Source organism: Callorhinus ursinus, unplaced genomic scaffold (assembly GCF_003265705.2).
Source record: "Callorhinus ursinus isolate GAN/ISIS: 27379988/994484 unplaced genomic scaffold, GSC_fseal_2.0 scaffold19, whole genome shotgun sequence".
Taxonomy (NCBI): domain Eukaryota; kingdom Metazoa; phylum Chordata; class Mammalia; order Carnivora; family Otariidae; genus Callorhinus; species Callorhinus ursinus.
In genome coordinates, this window is record NW_027397081.1 from 5,378,471 (window position 1) to 5,400,262 (window position 21,792).

At 38.7% G+C, this 21,792-nt stretch overlaps 1 protein-coding gene across 5 annotated transcripts in view; it reads left to right on the forward strand.

Annotated features, from left to right (window-relative positions):
- The window catches only part of ELMOD1 (ELMO domain containing 1), a 65,688-nt gene extending 44,100 nt beyond the window's left edge, over positions 1 to 21,588 (forward strand). For 4 of the 5 annotated variants that reach the window (XM_073903680.1, XM_073903681.1, XM_073903679.1 and 1 more), the window contains 6 exons: positions 2,489 to 2,622; positions 6,148 to 6,216; positions 6,707 to 6,730; positions 8,800 to 8,850; positions 10,505 to 10,638; positions 20,182 to 21,588. In XM_073903680.1, coding sequence (XP_073759781.1) covers positions 2,489 to 2,622; positions 6,148 to 6,216; positions 6,707 to 6,730; positions 8,800 to 8,850; positions 10,505 to 10,638; positions 20,182 to 20,354 — 585 coding nt within the window. In that variant the 3' untranslated portion in view covers positions 20,355 to 21,588. The remainder of the gene's footprint in view (positions 1 to 2,488; positions 2,623 to 6,147; positions 6,217 to 6,706; positions 6,731 to 8,799; positions 8,851 to 10,504; positions 10,639 to 20,181) is intronic. The other variant, XM_073903678.1, reaches the window with a different exon arrangement.
- Positions 21,589 to 21,792: the final 204 nt, after the last annotated feature.

A 21,792-nucleotide genomic window follows, 5' to 3' on the forward strand; every position in this document is an offset into this window, starting at 1 on the left:
TTCTTTTTTTTTTTTTTTTAAATATAATGTATTATTTGTTTCAGAGGCACAGGTCTGTGATTCATCAGTCTCACACAATTCACAGCGCTCACATAGCACATACCCTCCCCAATGTCTATCACCCAGCCACCCCATCCCTCCCACCCCCACCACTCCGGCAACACTCAGTTTGTTCCCTGAGATTAAGAATTCCTCCATATCAGTGAGATCATATGATAATTGTCTTTCTCTGATTGACTTATTTCGCTCAGCATAACACCCTCCAGTTCTATCCACGTCATTGCAAATGGCAAGATTTCATTCCTTTTGATGGCTGCATAATATTCCATTGTGTGTGTGTGTGTGTGTGTGTGTGTGTGTGTGTGTGTGTGTGTGTACCCCACATCTTTATCCATTCATCTGTTGATGGACATCTTGGCTCTTTCCACAGTTTGGCTATTGTAGACATTGCTGCTATAAACATTGGGGTGCACATACCCCTTTGGATCACTATATTTGTATCTTTGGGGTAAATACCCAGTAGTGCAGTTGCTGGGTCGTAGGATAGCTCTATTTTCAACTTTTTGAGGAACCCCCATACTGTTTTCCAGAGTGGTTGCACCAGCTTGCATTCCCACCAACAGTGTAGGAGGGTTCCCCTTTCTCTGCATCCTCGCCAACATCTGTCATTTCCTGACTGGTTAATTTTAGCCATTCTGACTGGTGTGAAGTGGTATCTCATTGAGGTTTTTTTTTTTTTAAAGATTTTATTTATTTATTTGACAGAGAGAGAGAACACAAGTAGGCAGAGTGGCAGGCAGAGAGAGAGGGAAAAGCAGGCTCCCCACTGAGCAGGGAGCCTGATGCGGGGCTCGATCCCAGGACCCTGGGATCATGACCTGAGCCGAAGGCAGACAGTTAACCGACTGAGCCACCCAGGTCCCCCTCTTATTGAGGTTTTGATTTGGATTTCCCTGATGCTGAGTGATGTTGAGCACTTTTTCATGTGTCTGTTGGCCATTTGGATGTCTTCTTTGGAAAAATGTCTGTTCATGTCTTCTGCTCATTTCTTGATTGAGTTATTTGTTCTTTGGGTATTGAGTTTGATAAATTCTTTATAGATTTTGGATACTAGCCCTTTATCTGATAAAAGAGGCCTTTTTTCTCATTTTTTTATTGCTCCTCTGTTGAACTCAAACATTTTCTGTCCTAATGAATGTAGACCACTGGCAAATTCTCATATGCATAATAGAAAAAGAAATTTCTTATACTCATGTTTGCTATTTTGCTTTCAAGCATGACAGATTTACTTTCTTCCCTCTGAATTTTTTCTGTCACCCTTCAGATTGCATTTACTTGTTGAGCCACTAACATATTGCATCCTTTGAATTGTATCTTTTTTTTTTTTTTGGTTAGTGTTTCCTGTCACTGAATGTTATGTTCTATATTGTGTCAGATGTGACAATTCACTATAAAGCAAGCTATTTCTGTATTACTATTCTCTGTAAGATTTAAAATCCATACATCATAGAATAAACAATTTAGAAGTTGAATTATGCCTGAAATAGTATTAAGAAAATTTTACATTTGTGTTTGTCCCTGTCTGTAATAAAGATATATTATTAATAGTCTAAAAAGTAAATTTGCGTATATGCCCATCTCTATTTGAAAGACTAGTTTGAGCATTATATATTTATGCAGCTGTGGGTCTCACTTTTTCTCAAGTAATAGTATGTGCTGAGTCTGTCTTTCTATAGAAAACTCAGGATAATAGAACGAGCTCCTTAGGCAGTGAAGAGCATAGTATTTGCAGTTTGTATTTGTCAATTAATATATACTGATTGGAATTAAAATTCTTTTAGGTAACTCTTAAAAATGGTAATATATTTTGAGGTTTATTTATTCATGAACATCAATGATCCTCCTTTATCCAGCTATATGATGCTTGTTTATTCTCACCTCTGCTGCAGGTGAGAAATGAAACTCAAGTCAGTCCACTTTTCTTTTTGTTAATAATGCTGTAAAAATAATACATGGCCTCAAATTTTTCCTTGTTCACCCCTTACCTTCATTCTCTTACATATTTTTGAGGACCTTTTGTGGGAGATTATGCAGTTTTATTTTTATTAGAAATTAAAACAGAAAGATGTAAAACACTAAAATATACAAGTACACATTCCATAGCCTCCAGAGTAATGACATTATCACATGTCACGCAGCCTCTAGAAAATTCCACTATATACTCCTGAGAAGATGAGAGGGAAAGGCAAATAACCTAGTTTTGTTATGAAGTAGTTTTTACCTCCCAGGCCCTCTGAGAAGGTCTTGGACTTCCCTCCAGGGAGTCTTCAGACCATACTGTGAGAACTGCTGTCCAAATCATTGAAATATGATCAACTCTATATTCAGCTTTGTAAAACTCCTCCGAATAATGTAGTTTACAAAATCTACCATAGGAAAGAGTGTTTGTGTTTACACCAACATGCTAACTTTCTGTCTTGTCTTCCAGTTATGGAAATTCTTGAAGCCCAATACTCCATTGGAATCTCGGATTTCTAAGCAGTGGTGTGAAATTGGTTTCCAAGGTGATGATCCTAAAACAGATTTTCGAGGAATGGGACTTCTAGGCCTATACAATTTGCAGTAAGTAAAATGGAGAAGGGTCAAGTATTAAAAAGTGATGTCCTAGTCACATGGAAATGACAAAGTTGAGTTACTAGTTCCAAAAGCCACTTGGCAGAAAGCTCCAAGAAAACAGGGAAGTCCTCTGAAAGTCCTCTGAGAGATAACTCAGGTTCCTAAATTTTAAAAAGGTACTACCTCTCCCTTTTCTTTGGCAAACTTTATTGTGTTTTATAACCAGATCTCAAATGTTTTTATTTTTAATTCTGTATTATGAAAAAATTTAAGTAGATACAAAAACAAATAGAAAACTGTAAAGAACCCCCTTATACTGTCCAGGTTCAATAATTATCAAGATTTTGAAACACCTGCAACGCTTATTTTTTTTTTTTTGGCATAAGTGTGTTAATGAAATCCTTTACTGTTTGTCATTTTGTCCTCACATTTCAGTATGTAGCTCTAAAAAAATCAACATTACCTTGTAGTAACCACAGTGCCACTATCACATCTAACAAAATTACGGTGATTCCTTGGTGTCGTCTGTATCCAGTCCATATTAAAATTCCCCAGCTCTCTCAAAAATGTCTTCTTATGGCTGGTTTCTTCCAGTCCAGTTCCATACGAATATCTACACATTGCCCTTAGTTATTATGTCTCTCCCTCTCTGCCTTCCCCTTTTGCCCCCTCCCCAATGTCATAAACTTGTGCAAGACCCCAGGTCAGCTATCCTCTAAAATGTCCCATGGTCTGGATTTTCTGAAAGTCGGAGGTATTCGGAAAGGCCTGAGTAGGTTCAGGTTGACATCTGAGGGTGGCCTGCCGTGTCCCCTTCTCAGTCCTGTGCTGAGAGGGATGGGAGGCGTCGCAGCCTGATGGCTCCATTGCAGAGTCCCCCGTCAGCCATTTCATCCTTCAGTGATCTTTGCTGGACTTAATTAATTGCACAAAAAGGGCTTTTCCAATTCTGTGATTCCTCCCACAATTGTTGGCTGGAATTCTGTAAAGACTTGGTTTCCTTCATCAACTATGGTTATTTACTTTCTCTAACATACAGGCAGGACAGATGCTCGATTTTTCCATGTAGTTGCCAATTATCAAAGTGAGTTAGTGCCCTAAGGTCCCTCGTTAGTGACCAAAAAAAATTTTTTTTACTTTATTTTTTAAATATTTTTTTAAACAATTAGGCCCTTACCTCTTTATTTATTTGTTTGAAAGAGAGAGAGAGAGAGCACACAAGCAGGGGGAGGAGCAGAGGGAGAGGGAGAAGCAGGCTCCCCAGCTGAGCAGGGAGCCCGCTGTGGGACTTGATCCTCATGACCTGAGCCAAAGGCAGACGCTTAACCAACTGAGCCACCCAGGCGCCCCTTAAATACCATTTTTAATTCATGGTTCTTATATGTTCATCATGATTCAAATAACTGTGTGCTCATTCTTTTTTTCATGTTTAAATTAATTCATATGGAGTCACTATTTTTCAAGCCAAAGGGAGTCCTTTTCAGTGGTTCTTTGCGATTTGACACCATCCTATTAGTTAGGATAGCTATGTATTTTAAAAAGAAATGAAGCCTGGGGCGCCTGGGTGGCCAAGTCAGTTACGCGTCTGCCTTCAGCTCAGGTCATGACCGGGGTCCTGGGATCGAGCCCTGCTCAGGCTCCTTGCTCAGCAGAGAGCCTGCTTCTCCCTTGGCCTGCTGCTCCCCTTGCTTGTGCGCGCTCTCTCTCTCTCCCTGACAAATAAATAAATAAAATCTTCAAAAAAATAAAAATAAAAGAAACTAAGCCTTAGTCATTTTTGATATACCCCATTTTTCCTCTAGATGTTTGCCTTTATTTTAAATTTGGGACACTTAATAATCACCTATTCTTTTATGAAATGTTGTAAATACCACATTACATAACATGAATGAATGAAAAGTAAATTTTGAGGACAAAGATATTGTGACAAAGAAGTGGATAAAGGATGAGCTTTTGAATAAGTAGAGCTGAGAAAAAAAAAATCTCTACCTCTGTCTCAATCTCAGTTTCACAAATGGAATGTCAAAAACAAGTCTTTACAACTTTTAGGAGAAAATCTTTCCGATATATAGGGAGGGATCCCTTAAAGACACAAAGAAAAGAAAGCACAAGTTATAAAACAAAAATCAATACATTTCACACATTAAAAATTTCTGTAAGATCAGGGGCGCCTGGGTGGCTCAGTCGGTTGGGCGACGGCCTTCGGCTCAGGTCATGATCCTGGAGTCCCGGGATCGAGTCCCACATCGGGCTCCCTGCCCGGCGGGGAGTCTGCTTCTCCCTCTGACCCTCCCCTCCCTCTCATGCTCTCTCTCAAATAAATAAATAAAAAATCTTTAAAAAAAGTTTCTGTAAGATAAGCCACCATAAATAAAGTGAAAAGACAAGCCAAGTCTGACACTCACCTAAATGATAAAGGATCCCTATCCGGTTTATTATTCTCTATAAGGTTATTTGTCTTATTTGTTTGAAGACATTTTTAGATATGCTGGACCAAAAAATATGAACAGATAAGACACAGAAGACATCCAGGTTTTCTAGATGGCCAACAAAAGTATGAAGAGAGACTCAGTTTCGTTAATAATCCTGGACATGTATATTAAAACTGCTGACTGTGGTTTGAAATTTTCTGAGAGAAAATTCAAGAGCTTGTTTCATATGCTTCAGATTTATGTGGGAAATATATACACGTCAAATTAAATAACATATGCTAATGTTTTATTTTGTTACTATCTTTATGAAATACTTTTTGTGATGTATTTTATAAGGTATTTTTAAGAAATTTCATTGCCCTTTTTCCCTAGGGTAGAATTTTGCTTTTAGCACCGTATTTTCCATTCATCCAGAATTCAAATACCCGTGAATACTCTCCAAGAAAAGTGCACTTGAAGTGCATCACCTCCCACCTCCTCTACTCTCTTCCTCTCTCTGTCCCTTGACTGTCACAGCCCCTCGGTATGTCCCTTCATCCAGGCTGCTTCTGCCTTCTGAGGGGCCTCATCCTGCCCCCTCGTCTATAACCCTTCTAACTACAAATATCCTTGGCTCCCTGGGGAATGGCAAAGTTCATAATTAAAATCTCAAACCGGGGCGCCTGGGTGGCTCAGTCGGTTAAGCGTCTGCCTTCAGCTCGGGTCATGATCCCGGGGTCCTGGGATCGAGCCCCACATGGGGCTCCCTGCTCAGCGGGGAGTCTCCCTCTCCCTCTGCCTCTGCTGCTCCCCCCACTTGTGCTCGCTCACTCTGTCTTTCTGTCAAATAAATAAATAAAAATCTTTAAAAATAAAAAGATAAAATTTCAAACCCACTCGATACATTCCTAAATCTGTGTGGGTTTTACAACTACCCTATTACACTGTCATTATATTTGGAAAATCCTATCATGAAAAGCTGTCTGTTCTCTGGAAGAGCTGAAACAAGTGGGAGTCTTCTGCTGGTGTCTACCTCTGAATGCAAAATGGCCTGAAACTGGATTAAAATGAATGCATCCAACAGGTATGGAGCTGTGGTTTTCTTTTCCCCCAACTGCAGGTATTTTGCAGAAAGGGACGCTGCAGCAGCTCAGCAGGTCCTCTCTGACTCTCTTCATCCAAAATGCAGGTAATTACTGAAAATAAAAGATGGCTTAGGTCAGAGGAACTTCTCCTCCACAGATACGTGAGAGATTCTCAGGAGCATCAGCCCGCCAGAAGTGAGGCTTAAAGCTCTTTCACATGAGCACTTTGGACAGATACTGAGTAGGAGGGTTAAGACTTCAGGTGCTTATGACAGGATTCAGGATGTAAAGTGGCACCGTTCAAGTGAGATGAGTATTTAAAGGGACTGATAACATCGCTGGTGTCCAGAGGCTTAAGGAGCTGGGCATGGTGGGCATGGAAGGAGAAAGGCAGAGTCTGAAAGAAAGATTTCAGAGACAGAGGAGCACATGGAGGGGACAGAGGGGAGGATGGGAGCCGTGAAGTCAGGGGCCAACTGAGAAAATCCAGAATGCTGAGGCTTTTTTATTTTCCTTGATAAAAATCTAGATTCTAAATATTTTGCATTTTCATTTAACTTCCTAATTTTTTTTTCTTTAACTGATTACATGAAGGGATATCACTAAAGAGGAAATAAGGTATTTCCTGTTTGCTTTTGTGTTTTGTTGCTTTTATTTCATTTTAGAATCAGTATGGGTAAGAATTTTTACAGAAATATAAATTCATGAAAATTTTTCAAAAAACATTTCCCAACTTTTTATCTATTGTACTTCATTATATTTAGGTTGTGTCTTAGTGAAGGAAAACCAGATGAGACCAATCTAACAAAATATCACAGAGCCCTTCTACAGTCACGGCTGTCCCTGATCAGAGAGCCATGTTGAGCACTTCACCTAATGGCTGAGCGCGTCACCGCACATGCTCTGGCCTCATCTACTCCCCAGAGAGGGACGCTTTATTCGGAAGTTTTGTTGCATAGAGCAATTTTTCTCTTCTACTATATATTTCTAATTTCATTATTAAAAACAGTAGTTACTGTATATAAGGAGTTCTGCCATTTTGCAGTCATGCTTTTGTATCACTTTTTTCTCCTCAGCATGCCAAGTTCCTTGTTAGTGTTCATATTTAAAAAATCAACCCAGAATTTTATCATACCATTCTCAAAATTCAGAAACAGGTTAACCTTGCTCCCGCCACCTTACTATTATTCAAGCTTCATTTGGCTAAGGTTCATTAAATTACACTATACTTTCTAAATTTGTATTTATAATCTTTTATTTCTAAGATTACATTTTCATTTTTTTACCTTTTTATTTGAGAAAAACAGTAAAATCATTTAGCTCTTTCTTGATTTTATATATATAAATATATAATAAACATATATAAACCTGGTTAAAATCAAGCTATTTTAATTTAATTTTTGACTGCATTTTCTGAATTGCATATTTCTGTAATGTAGAGACTCTGAACTTCCTCCAATTAAAATTGTCTGGGGAGTCCATGTCTATAGTCCATACTATACTCATGATGTATTCCTGGAAGAACATCAGAAAAACACATGAATCCTCCATGGTCATTGGGAAGTGAATATTTTTTTGATTAATCATTATAGGATGATAAATTTTAGCTGTGAGCCATTCTCAAAGCTAGGCTTTGTAGTTTTATTTCTTGTGTCAACCATCAGAGAGGATATATTTGATAGTTTATGTGTGAATACTCTTATTTAAGAAGAGACTACTGTGTGTGTGTGTGTGTGTGTGTGTGTGTAGGCTTATAGATAAAGCCACCATGCTTTGTTCCTCAAGCCACCATAAAATTGAGTAGTATTTGAACTTCAAATATTAATCACTTCATATTGATGGTAAATGTTAGTAAACACAAATGAGCATGTTTTGAAAATGCTACTATCCTTCACCAATGTCTAAAGTAAGTATATATTGACCACTTGTGTTAGCAGCGTAGGTTCTGTCAGGCCCTGAATACTTCAGGTGTTGAGCAGCAATGTATACTAAGGAAACTCTCTCCTGTCTACCCAACAGCAAGCATTAAACACATTGCTGTATTGCTCTTGTAAACCTCCATCTGTTAAGTCCTAGCGTAGCCTGAGGGACATAAGTACGTTCAAGTTTAAGAGAATTTTGCAACAAGTTTGTTGTTGTCACTGTTGTTGTGTGTTTCTTGAAAAAAGGGATTCATTCTATTTGGTCCAGGATATCCTGTAAGTGATTAAATGAGTGGAGGTCATTTGGCCTTTTCTTTTATTTCCAATGCAGAAAAAGACTTCACTTAACAAATACTGAGACACTATGTATTTTTAAAGCTTTGTTAAGAGAAAATATATGCTTATAAATCTGTTTATTTGAAGTTTCTTAAATTTCATCCCTAACTCAGTTTAGTTCAGATATGAGTCTTTTAAGTAAAAATCTAATGCCTTTTTGGCTGGTTAGTTGGCTGGTTTGTAGGCAGTTACACTTTAAAAAGAGGTGGCATATTTTAACATGAATGAAAGGCAGGGCTTTAAATAATCCCATTCCTGAGCTCCACATCAGTTTTACTGTGGATTTTTAATTGACAAAATTTAAATTGATTAGTGTTTGAGAACTGAGTTACAGACATCTCTGCATCTAGTCAATAGTTTTAATATAAACATTAAAAGAGAAAAGTACCAATTAGAGATTAAATTTTATTTCTTTATTCATTCATTCAGCAAATTCAGCAAAGCAGAATGGGAGAAGAAAAGGATGGATAAAGCAATTGGGTGAGTGTGGGATTTCATATAGAAAGGCTGTCAATCAGAACCAGAACCAGGAAAAAAAAAAATGTCCTAAGAACACTGTAAAAGATGACAAAGATGAAAAATGTCCTGATGGAAATATATAATCCAGTTGAACTTTTAAAAGAATCTGTTTATATGTTTTTGGATTTATTTGGGTGATTCTATGGTGCTGCTTTGCCTTTGACCAACTGACAATCTTTACAAAGTTATAACTATATGGAAATGATTTTCAGAAATCATCATTTAGAATTATATTTGGTAGGGTAGGGTGGCTCCGTTGGTGAGGCATCCGACTCTTGATCTCAGCTCTGGTCTGGATCTCAGGGTTATGAGTTCAGGCCCTGCATTGTGCTCCATGCTGGGTGTGGAGCCTATTTAAAAAAAAAAAATAATAAGTGTAGGGGCGCCTGGGTGGCCCTTACCTGAGGAGACAGATCCATAAATATGTTGCTAAGGCTGATTTCTAAGAGTCGACTGCCTATGTTTTCTTCTAGGTTTATGGTATCAGGTCTCACATTTGAGTCTTAAATTCATTTTGAGTTTATTTTTGTGTATGGTGTAAGAAAGTGGTCTAGGGGGGCGCCTGGGTGGCTCAGTCGTTAAGCATCTGCCTTCAGCTCAGGTCATGGTCCCAGGGTCCTGGGATCAAGCCCCACATCGGGCTCCCTGATAGGGGGGAGGCCTGCTTCTCCCTCTCCCACTCCCCCTGCTTGTGTTCCCTCTCTCGCTGTGTCTCTCTCTGTCAAATAAATAAATAAAAATCTTTAAAAAATAATAATATAAATAAATAAATAATAAGTGTATCTGGTAGGGTTTTTTTTAAGGATTTTTATCAAGTATCAGACTATTAGATTATAAATTTACTTTATTAGTTTTTTTAATGCCCCATTTCATTCAAAAATATTTCTGAATGGAGAACTCCTTTTCTTTATGTGCTGGATTTATATTACCCACAGACTTAAGACCTCAATTCCATTTAATTTTTGGTAGCCAGGTAGAAAAGGAACTAGGAAATATACCGTGAGTGTCAAGATGCTTAAATTTTGCCTCATTTTTTTAAAAGTAATGTGACTTATTATGGAAAATATACAAAATACAGGAAAGGAAACAAAAAAATCACCCCTATATTATTCCTCTAACATAGCACAGTCATATTTGGTGGCATTTCATTCTTGCCCTCTTTTTGGGCACATGTGTGAGCATATAATAAAGCTTGTTTCGTACATAATGTTTCTAACTTAAATAGTCTTTAGGAATACAGTATTTATTGGCTGTAATATGAGATTGCCATAATTTGTTTCACCAGTCATCTTTTTTTTAGAATATCTGAATAGTTCCCATGTCTTTGCCATTATAAATACTGCTATAATGAGTATCCTTGAGTATAAAGCTGTTTGTTTCTGATTTTTTTCTCTCATATATTTGGGAATGGAATTACCAAATCAAAGCATATGGACTCTTAATTCCCTTGGTTACATTACTGGCATTTTCTAGTAAGTTACAACATTCAGGGTAAAGATTGGGTAGAAAGGGAACGGCAACCTGCCAGTCCGATAATTTAACAGCAAGTTAAAAATTAGGTTATTTTTAAATGCTTATGTGACATGCAGTTGGCTTTGTGGTTTGCACTTTGCAGGTACTCATTTGCAATTGTGGGCATCAATATAACTGATCTGGCATATAATCTACTGGTGAGCGGAGCTCTAAAAACCCACTTCTACAACATCGCCCCAGAAGCTCCAACACTGTCTCATTTCCAGCAAACATTCTGTAAGTGTCCTATTGCTGAATTATCAATACAGTTACCATGGAACATTCTATGCAAGGGGCAAAGCTGAGAGATCTTTGCAATTTGGCTGCTTTGGGATCTTTGAACTTCCCCTTTGGTTTTGATTTTGTTGTTGTTTTCTCATTCAGAAACCTCGAGTAATATTTTCACGCATTGTGGATTTTTCTCTTTCCCAGCTCTTGCATAATATCCACTGTATCAACTTCTGGTCTGGGTATCTCTCTCCCTCTGACGCAGCATGGTATAGCACTTGAGAGTGCAGGTTCGGAAGACAGCCCGAGTTGATTCCCAGATCTATGTTTACCAACCTCTCTAAGCCTTGGTTATGTCAGATATAAGATGAGTCCTTCCATCATAGAGTTGCTATGAAGATAAAGTGAGATCATGGATAAAAAGTTCTAACTAGCTCGCTCCCTAGTTAGTGTTCAGTGAACATTAGGAAGAGGAGATGTCGGTTTAGTGGGTGGTGCTGATGGCAGTGGAGTTCAATGGCATCATCTCCCTGCCACCAGTAGTACTGCTACAGAAGGAGGTACTAATGAGGGGCATCCTTTGGGTTTGCAGTTATACTGAGGTTTCAGAAGATAAAAACCAAGACTATTTGACAGAGTCCTGGGACAGTATTTTCCATTCTTAGGGATAGAATCCTAAAATCTGAATGTCATTGTGACCCTTGTGGGCCAGACACAAACTGGTTTGGAGGAACATGGAAAGATGTTCCAAGTCACTAAGTACTCCAGGCAATTTAAAGGAGAAATGTCATTTAAACCATTTAAACCATGCTTACTGCTCTGAGGGCCTTGTACCCAGGCTTTCTTAGAAATTTTCTAAGAAAATTTCAAAGTTTTTCTTCTCTTTTAAACTTTTTCGGCTCTTCCCTTCTGTTAATTTGCTGAGCAGGTCTGCCACTCTAACTATGGTTAAGACACAGCTGTTCATCCCAAATCCACTCTGGGGAATACTGTTCCCCACTTCATTTTTACAATGTGACAGAGTTAACAGCAATCTCTTTTATTTAAACTCCTAAGTTAATAGTGATAATGTCATCTAGGATTTTGTCTTTTTTAGTGTCTGCTTAATCAGGACTTCTGGTTAGAGGTGGCATAATTAAGGCATGCATTATGCTCCTTTTGAAACTTCACTAAAGTTAACATAAAAGGATTTTTCCAAGAAAGCATAAACCCACAAGGACAGGAAAAATCAGGAACGAGGCAGGAAAGACCTCATTTTGGAAGCTGAAAAACAGGTGACGTAATAACTGATTTAGTAGTCCTGAGGAAGCAAATCCCAAATAGGTAGTGTGGAAAAGTAAGAAGCAACCTGATTTATTCCACGAGACCTCCCAGAAGGTTCAGGAATTGGCAGCATTAGGTGTCTCTGGAAATAGGGGTGAAGGCAGGATCAAAAACAGCAAGACTGCTTGAAAATATGTTAAGAAACTCTTAGAGGCCCAAATCCCCTTCCCTAGGACACAGCTTCTGTCCTTCCCTGCCCCCCAGGAGAGGCTGGTGGATTATTCTGTAGAGAGTTAAAAATAAAGTGTCTCTGGTCTGATGAGAATCAGGTACAGCTGCTGGCAAACCACACTAAAAGTGATGATGGGGACTGAGTCATGCAGGCGGCTTCTCCTTCCTCTCCTTCCATTCCTCTAACCTGGGCAGCCAGTCACGAGATTGACAGGGCCTTCTCTGGGTTATCAAAACAGCCCGACAGAAAACTGCTGGAGATGCTGACCTCTGGGCTTCCCCAGTGAAACAACCCAGCCATAGCACTCTACAGTCATGCTCACTCTCAAAAAGCCCTACTTAATGCCCAGAGCTTCCAATAAGCTTTTAGTCCCTGGCTTTTTATTTAGAAAAAATATTAAGACAGCCAAGGATTATCAGATGTCTTAGCGTTAAAAACATGTCCTCAAATTCTTTGACACTCCTTCCGTTAAGAGCTAGGGTTTATTTGTTCCTCTTACCCCTTGAATCTGGGCTGACCAGTTGGTTGGCCAGTAGAATATAGCAGAATTGACACTATGTGACTTCCAAAACTATACTAGAAGAGGTTTTTGCCTGGTTCTCAGGGACCGAGCTGCTTTTGAAGGCATGAGCCCCATGTAACAGATCTGATCTCTACATGCTGTGAGGAAGTCTAGGATATATAGCGTAGCCATATGTAGGTGATCTCACTGACAGCTCCAGATGAGGTCCCAGCTGATAGCTAGTGTCCCCACAAACATGTGAATGAAGATACCTCCAAGTGATTCATACCACCAGCTATCAAGTCACCACACCCCTCAGGTCTTCAGACATTGAGTGGGGACTCCAGTTGAGACTCCAGACATTGTGGAACGATCCCTCCTATGCCCTTTCTGAATTCCTAATCCACTGAATTCATGAGTGTATTAAAATGGTTGTTTTAAGCCACTGGATTTTGGAATAATTTCATTAGCAGTACTAGATAACAAGAACAGTAATGAAAGCCTCAAGCGTGAAACAGAATCCAAACAAGCAGAAATAAAGCCACTAGAAGGAAATAGAAACTATGCAGGGAGAGAAAAACTTTAAAGCTATGTATCATTAGTATCCCCAAGGAATTAAGACAATTGTAATTATAAAACAAGAACAAGGTGCTACAGAAAGAACATTCAGAAGACAAAAGAGTGCTCTTAGAAATTAAAAATCAAATAGCAAAAATGAAACACCGAAAAGGATTAGAAGATAAAGCTGAAAACACTCCCATAAAGTAGAACAAAAAGTATAGATGAAAAATAGAAAATAAAAGTCAAGATATCAAAGGACCATTTTAGAAGTCATATATGAAAATGGAATTTCCAGAAAAAGAACAATGACACTAAAGGGAGGGAATCAAAGAAGTAAATCAAGAAAAATTTCCAGAACTAAAGGAAGAGTTTTCATATTTAAACTAGTAAGCACCAGCATAATAGATTAAAATAGATTCACACCAAGGTCTATATCACTATGAAATTTTATGACATCAGAAAGAGATGATTCTAAAAGTTTCCAAAGCTGCCACATGAAGAATTGGGAATCAAGATGACACTGGAATTCTCAACAGCAATACTGTATTCTAGAAGACAGTGGAATAATGTATTCAAAAATTTAAGAGAATATTTTTTAAAATCTAAGGGCATATGATTTCAATTTAGATTTCTATACCCAGGCTAACTTCCCAATTAAGTGTGAGAGAACAATAAAGATATTTTTTAAATGCAAGGTCTTAAACATTTTACCTCCTTGTACCATTATTAGGAAGATCCTGAAGGGTATGTTTTCATAAAGAGAGTAATCCTGAAAGGAATAAGTGGGGTCCAGAGAGCAGGAAATCTATCACAGGAACAAAGTGAAGAGAATCTTCAAGGATGAAGGTGAAGGGAAAGCCCAAGGTGCTATCTGTGCAGCAGGATGAGAATAATAAATCTAGATTTTAGCAGGTTGGAAGGCTCTGGTAGAGACTCTTTGAAGAATATGAAATTGATGGAATATCACTGTGTTTGAATACACTGCAAAGATGCTGGAATAGCTTAGAGTCCAGTGGGTGAAAACTAAGCAAATAAACAGAGAGGGCAGTTGGTAATACGGCACAAAGAAAATTGTTAGAAAATATGTGATAATGTGGTTGGAATGGGTGAAAGGGACCTAAATCTTCATCTTCTTATAAAGGAAATCCAAAAAATCAAGCAACGGCAATCATGTTATATAGAGCTATGGAGGTCGATAATCAAAAGAATCAGCACAAGAATTGATATGTTCCTTTAAGGAAGCAATAATTAAGGCAGGAGGTGCTGCTGGTTTTTGTTTGTTTTTTTTGTAACAAGACTTGTTAAACTATGAGACTCTAAACTATGTGCATGTATAACTTAAGATAAAAATGAAGAGCAAATTTAAGAATACATATACCTTATAACTTGTTAAAAATGGAAAATTAAAGTCTGTTACATATGTGATTATAGCTCCTACTTTGACAACTAGATGATTATATTCACTTTGACCACTTCTGACAGATATTGAAGTTTTACTACAGATCAGGTTCTGTGCATCTAAAATAATAATTAAAACATAGTGGAAGAATTTTGTAATTGGGAAGTAAATGTACTGTTTTTAAAAATTGAAAAGTCTTATGACTGGCACAGCTCACTCAGTCTGGGAGTCGAGGAAAACTTCCCAAAGCAAATGCCACTTTCCATGAGACCTGAGGGATGAGTGGCAGGAAATCAAGAAATGGTGGCTGAGTAGTCCAGCCACAGGGGGTGGCACAGGCAAAGGCCACAAGACAAAGAACACGGTGGACTCAAGAAACAGAGCATAGGGTTTGAGGAGGCAGGTGACAGAGCTGACAATAATAAGAGCAGGGATGGGGGGGTGAGGGGCACTTATCTTGAAGAGCTTTGTAAACCATTTGAAAGAACATCAATGGTACGTGCACCCCGATGTTTATAGCAGCAATGTCCACAACAGCCAAACTATGGAAAGAGCCAAGATGTCCATCGACAGATGAATGGATAAAGAAGAGGTGGTATATATACACAATGGAATATTATACATCCACTAAAAGGAATGAAATCTTGCCATTTGCAACGACGTGGATGGAACTGGAGGGTGTTATGCTGAGCGAAATAAGTCAGTCAGAGAAAGACATGTATCATATGACCTCTCTGATATGAGGAATTCTTAATCTCAGGAAACAAAGAGAGGGTTGCTGGAGTGGTGGGGGGTGGGAGGGATGGGGTGGCTGGGTGATAGACATTGGGGAGGGTATGTGCTATGGTGAGCGCTGTGAATTGTGTGAGACTGTTGAATCATAGACCTATACCTCTGAAACAAATAATACATTATATGTTAAAAAGAAGAAGAAGAAGATAGCAGGAAGGGAAAAATGAAGGGGGGGAAATTGGAGGGGGAGAGGAACCATGAGAGACAATGGGCTCTGAGAAACAAACTGAGGGTTCTAGAGGGGAGGGGGTGGGGGGATGGGTTAGCCTGGTGATGGGTATTAAAGAGGGCACGTTCTGCGTGGAGCACTGGGTGTTATACGCAAACAATGAATCATGGAACATTACATCAAAAACTAATGATGTAGTGTATGGTCATTAACATAACATAATAAAAAAAAAAACCATCAACAGTAGATAAATAAGGCCCCTTGCTTTGCTTCCCTACCCCTTGTACGTAGCCTACTCTATATTTACCATGCTTTTTAGGGGAGCCAGGGAAGCAGTTTTGAGGTAAAATAGAATGAGTTTTAGTTTCAGGCATACTGGGGGTGAGTTCCTTTTGGGAAATCCACATGTAGCTAAACAGTAGACATTCCAGTGTAAGGCCCTGGAGCTCTGAGGAATTCCAAGGGCAGATTTGGGAATCATGAGCATTGAGGAGAAAATCAGAGCCACACAGTATGGGAGCTCTGGCAGGAGAAAACCAAAATTAGAATCATAGGAATTGACATTTAAAGACAGGCATTTTGTTGTTTGTATTCATTACCTCAGTGTAGAGCCTGATAGAGTAGGTACTCAGTAAATATTTGTTGGATGATTGGATGGATGGATGGATGGATGGATGGACGGATGGATGGATGGATGGATGGATGGATGGGAAGCTAAAATATTGGATAATGTCTTTTGTGGAAGAAAGGAAGTCTAGTTCCTCATGGAAAATTTAGCCTTGGCCTGAATGGATAGGCTTTCAAGACAACCCTAGCCCAAGTGAGTAGCATGCAATAGGGTTACTTATTTCCCAAGGCCCTCACCAGGTTTTAGAAAGAGCAGCAATCCCCCAATAATTGGGGTGTAAGCAGAGGGACTCATGCCTCTCCAGAGGAAGCAAACCATGCCCTAAATTCACTGTTCCTCCATCAGACATGATCAGTTCTGCACGTTTCCTCTATAATATTCTTGCAATTACCTGTGTCCTTGTTTATGTCTCTGATGTCTACTAACTGAATGCAGTGAAGCAAAACCAAGATACATTGCAGCAACAACAAATACACTGCAGGCTTGGATTGGAAAGCCAAATTAGTATTCTAAACAGGTATTTCATCTAGGTGAAAAAATGTGAGAAAATAATAGCTCTATCATTCTGACTTTATAGTATTACTCAGTGAATACTGCACTGCCAAGGCAGTATGCTACAAAAATTGCATTCAATCTAAAGCCCCACTGAACATACAGTTCCCCTGAAATGAAGTAAGGTAAGGTGTAGTGAGCACAAGGAAAGTGTAATGATCAGAAGAGGAAAAAGAATGATCTTTCCTTTGACCTTCAGAAGAAGGGACTATTCAGTAAGAATAAGAACCAGGGAAAGAGAATACACTAGGAAAGGCAGCAGGTACAGTGGTGAAAAGTCAGCTGATTTCGAGTTCTCGCTTCCAGCTTCCAGCTATATGGTGTAACTGTACACTATTCAAATATCTTTTCTAAGCCCTATGTTTTCATCTGTTAAATGAAGATATATCTGCACTACCCACTCCACAAAGAATTAAGAGGCTATAAGCAATAGCCTGGCCTCTGTTTCCTCCCTCTACTTTCCATGCCATTTTGTTACCTTCCTTACCTACTAAATCATTGGCTCGGCTGAAATTGTCTACCTGGGTGTCTCTCCCCAAGAGACAAGAGAATTGGGGGGCACAGGAACTCTACCTTTTTCTTGTATCTGCTGCATATTTGTTAACTGGCAGACGAGCCAACTGATCAATTGACCAAGTGGATAAATGAACACTCTGTAATGTTATAAAAATGAGTGGAGTATTATAGTTATAAATGTACCCTGGAAGCCAAGCCACCATTTCTGCATTTTGATTAAAATCATGTTATACAATCTGTATTTTCCTAGTAGGATGGAGAGAATCTGCAAGCTTTACAGCTTCATTTTTGTACCCTTAAGAGGAAGGATCCTGAGAATAGTGTCAGATTGCTAGCCACCCCACCTCTAGTCTTATCCTTGCCTAACTTTTTTTTTTCTTGCCTACCTTTTAAACCTTTCAAAATGTTTTTCTGTAATTGCATGTAAGGTGGAAAAATGAGGAAACCAAATGGATCTTCATTCTTTTAACGTTAGATCACCATTAGAGTGAGTTGCCAGTATACACGCACACTGTAGAAGAGTGAATATTTTTATGCATATGATGGAAAAGTGAATTCTTCATTAAAAGATAATTTTCACAGTGCCTGTTCATTATTGTCAATAAGGGTAAAGACCTTATCACTCATGAGATAATAATGAGATCCTTCTAACTCATCATGTATGATTTTAATTCATAGTATTAGAAGCCTGACTCTATATACAAAACAGCTCAGATGTGTTTATTTGAGCTGAGAGGCCAAGTCAGGAAAACTATGTATTGTATATAGCACAGGAAGAAGAAATTTTAAATAGTCATAGATTTCACTTAAAACCATAAAAATATAATATTTAGGAAAAAGCCAAGGGAACTTAAAAAGAGGGCATCTTTTAGAGCAATGGATCTCAAATTTTAGTGACCTGAGATTCATCTTACTGCACTGCAGCTGAATCTGAGATGGGAGGTCTGCATTTTTAAAAGTACCCCATAGCATTCGTGGGATACTTTAGGAGTTTGCCCAGTCACTGAAATAGACAGATGATTGAATTCTTTTGGTTGAATAAGGTACTGAGATTAGAGGGAACCACTTCCTCTTGGTGTGCAGTAAACCCAGCAGAATAGTAAACAGACTCCCAGTCATGGCACGTGAGAAATGGTGAGGAGAAACAGGGATGCTTAACCTGGAAAAGGAAGAGGCTCAGGGCATAAGAGACACTTCAATTACCTGAGTTGGAGAAGGACAGAATTTGTTCCAAGAAATACAGGGTAACAGATTTTGGCCCAGTGTGAGGAAAAATCCTTTAAGAATCAGGTTCTTCATCCATGGGACAGGCTAATGTTAGTGTTGTCACCAGAAGAGCTCAAGGCTGGATGCTGCCTCTGGGACTCCCAGCACGAGAGAGAGCAGAGATGGACTGGGCAGCTCCTGGGATCGCTGATACCTGTGACCTGGGGCTCCCCTGACGTTATCAGGTGCCCATAACAGTGGCAGTGGGCCCTGGGTGTGGCCCAGAGGCAGGCGAGTGAGGGCTGGTGTGTGTCCCCATCAGGAGATATTAAAAACAGACACATCAGTTAATATGTGTGGAGGGCCCAAAGATAATCCAATCCTAAAACAATGCAATGGTCAAACCCCCCCAAAAAGTAAAATGTTTTCTCTCTCCTTACTACCTTTCTTCCTGTAGTTGTAGAGAGACCATATACTTAAAAATGTATAAGCATATTTAACAGTGTAATGAATGAGAAAACCAGGTGTGTTTGTGGAATTGGACCAGGATCTGGAAGTGTGTTGGGGGTGGGAAGGAAGGTCACTTCTAATTTTGTGTTACAGTGAGATATGGTAAAGATTTTAAAATGTGTATTTACAGACCTATGGTAAAGGTTTTCTCATAAGTAGTAGCTAGTTACTAGAAAACCAAACGGTATTAATTTTTTTTTTTTTTTACTATTAGCATTGAGAATGTTTGTTCTCAAATTCTCTCCCCATGCCCCTTATCATTTCTGCTGCTCACTCCTTCCTGTGGAGGTGGAAGAGCTAGGATTCAAACCAGGTTTCTAGCTTCAGAATCCTTGCTCCTATATTCTGCTCCTTCTAATGCTAACACCAAGAAAAGCTTCTGTAATGTTCGATTTTTTAAACTAGAATTATTTCCTTAAATGCTTTGCTTCTAATATATGAGACACTTGAGTTTGTAATAGGTTTACTACATACAAATATCTATTATTGTCTGTTTAAAAAACTATTCACCCTTCAGTTCTGAATGTGGTGGGGGGAGGGTGCACAGTGGGGAGACAGAACACAGTGAATAGATTCAAATACTTAACATTTATTCCAAAAATGCTTCCAATCTAGATCATTCATAGATAACACTTTGGAGACAGAGAAGTATTTGAATATGACATTATGCTTCAGAGCAAGAAGGTCTTATTAACAATTTCATGTAGTTTAATGACCAGTATGTGTTGTTCAGAGTTGATTTACAATTTTTATTGTCTCATAATAGACTGTCAGAAGCCATTTGTTTGATTTGTCAGAGTAATTTAAAACTTTACTCAAATCAAATATCAAGAGAAAAAAAGCTGACTGATTTTGAAAAATCAGACCGTTATTTTAATTTAATCAGGAGGGGAAGGATGAGGTCGTCACCATCGGCCTTTCGGATTATGTTCCAGATGTGATTCATATTCAAGAGATGGCGGAACTGATTTGTCTTCCTCCTTGGGAAGAGAGTGAGAATAATTCCAGAACCAATTGCAAAAATCTTGCAGATTGGTGGCTTCTACTGCACTAGTTTTAAAGAATAATCTTTAACAGTAATATTTGCTGCATCTTGATCTCTTCTTTGAGCTCCGTGGTTGCTGTCATTTGGTCTGACATCTCTTTCAGCATTCAGTGATTTTGAATGAAATTAAGGACTTTTTTTTCTCCTGCATTCTTATCACTGTCTTATCTCTAACAGGCTATTTGATGCATGAGTTTCATAAGTTTTGGATTGAAGAGGACCCCATGGACATAATGGAATTCAATCGTGTGCGGGAGAAATTCCGCAAGCGGATCATAAGACAGCTGCAAAACCCAGACATGGCGTTGTGCCCACACTTTGCTGCCTCAGAAGGTTTAATCAACATGTAGTCACCCACGCTGGTTTTAACGGATACCCTAGAACACTGCCTCATTGTCATGTTAGATCCCTGCTTAGGTCCCAGCTCACACACTGAATGCACAGTGATTGTATGCATGCCTTTTGGTACAGTATTTTCATCTCTTGGTCATAATTACCAGATTCCCAGATACCACTATTCCTGGAGTATCTGTCATCCAGTGACTGTTCATATTGTGGCATTATGCAGTGTTACATTTGCCTTGACACCCAGGTATGGAGAGAGTTTTCTATTTTTTTAGATTGTTTTCCTCCCCCTCGTAATTCAGCATTGAAGAACTGTATTTCTCTAGCTGTATTTTGTATGTAAGAGATTTAGCTGAATCTTGTTCTGTGAAAGCCTTTTAATTTATTGATATGTTTCATGACTACTGCTGCTAGCTCTTCAGGCCAGGTTCACACTTGGATCTCACTCCACTAAAGTATATGACTTTCAAATAATACAGACAGACAGACACATGATAAGCCAAACCATTCCTGCAAACACAGCCGCGCTTCGTGAAAATGTAACGAGGCTTACAAGAAGCAGATTTAGGTAGGTGCTGTTTTTGTTTGAAGAACCGCAAAATTATATTGTAACTTCCCCCAGCTGCAACTGTGTCATAGTCATATGGATACAAAATTATTTTATTCCCATAATTTTACTGGCTTGGATGCCTAAATATGTTTATGATGCTTGGAGCCTCAGAAAAGAAGTATGCATACTTCAAAAGCTGCAAAAGGTTTTTCACTGCCTGCCTCTTGCTGAACTCAGAGTTACACCCTGGCACTGTTCTGATCCAACTATCTTTGCTTGGGGAACTGAGAGCTGACTGGTTTGTTTTCAATGTCAAGAGGTTATATCAAAAAACAATTTGCAAGAAAATGTGTTGCAAGAGAGGGACCTAAGCTGTGTCCTTCTGTAATATTTCTTGAAAATAATGACCTTGTCTTGTATCAGTGAAAAAAGTAAATTGCTTGGAAGGGAAAAAACATCAAATCATTCCAAAACTGCTAAAAATCATTTTAAACCATGATTTAGTTTGGAATTATGATTGTAGTCTGTTGAATAGTATTTACCATGGCATTTCATACCCATGGTATTTTATACCTTCTATCAATTTTAGTATTATTAGACATTTGTGTAATCACTTGCTTATTTAAATGAAGTCTGAGTACTGCCTAACTGTCAGTTATATGAATAAATTACATGTCATTCTACTGTAACGTATAGTGGATTTCATTTTAATATTTTTGTGCTTGTACAGCTTCTGAATATGCAAATATGTGAGTGGGTAGAATGTCAAAGACAGACAACCTGGAGCTGAATATAAATCACGCCATCATTCAGAGTAACCACGTGTAAATTAGAGCGTGTCATGTCTGAGAGACTTCTTTTATTTAATGTTGATGCCTGATGGTGCTTTAATG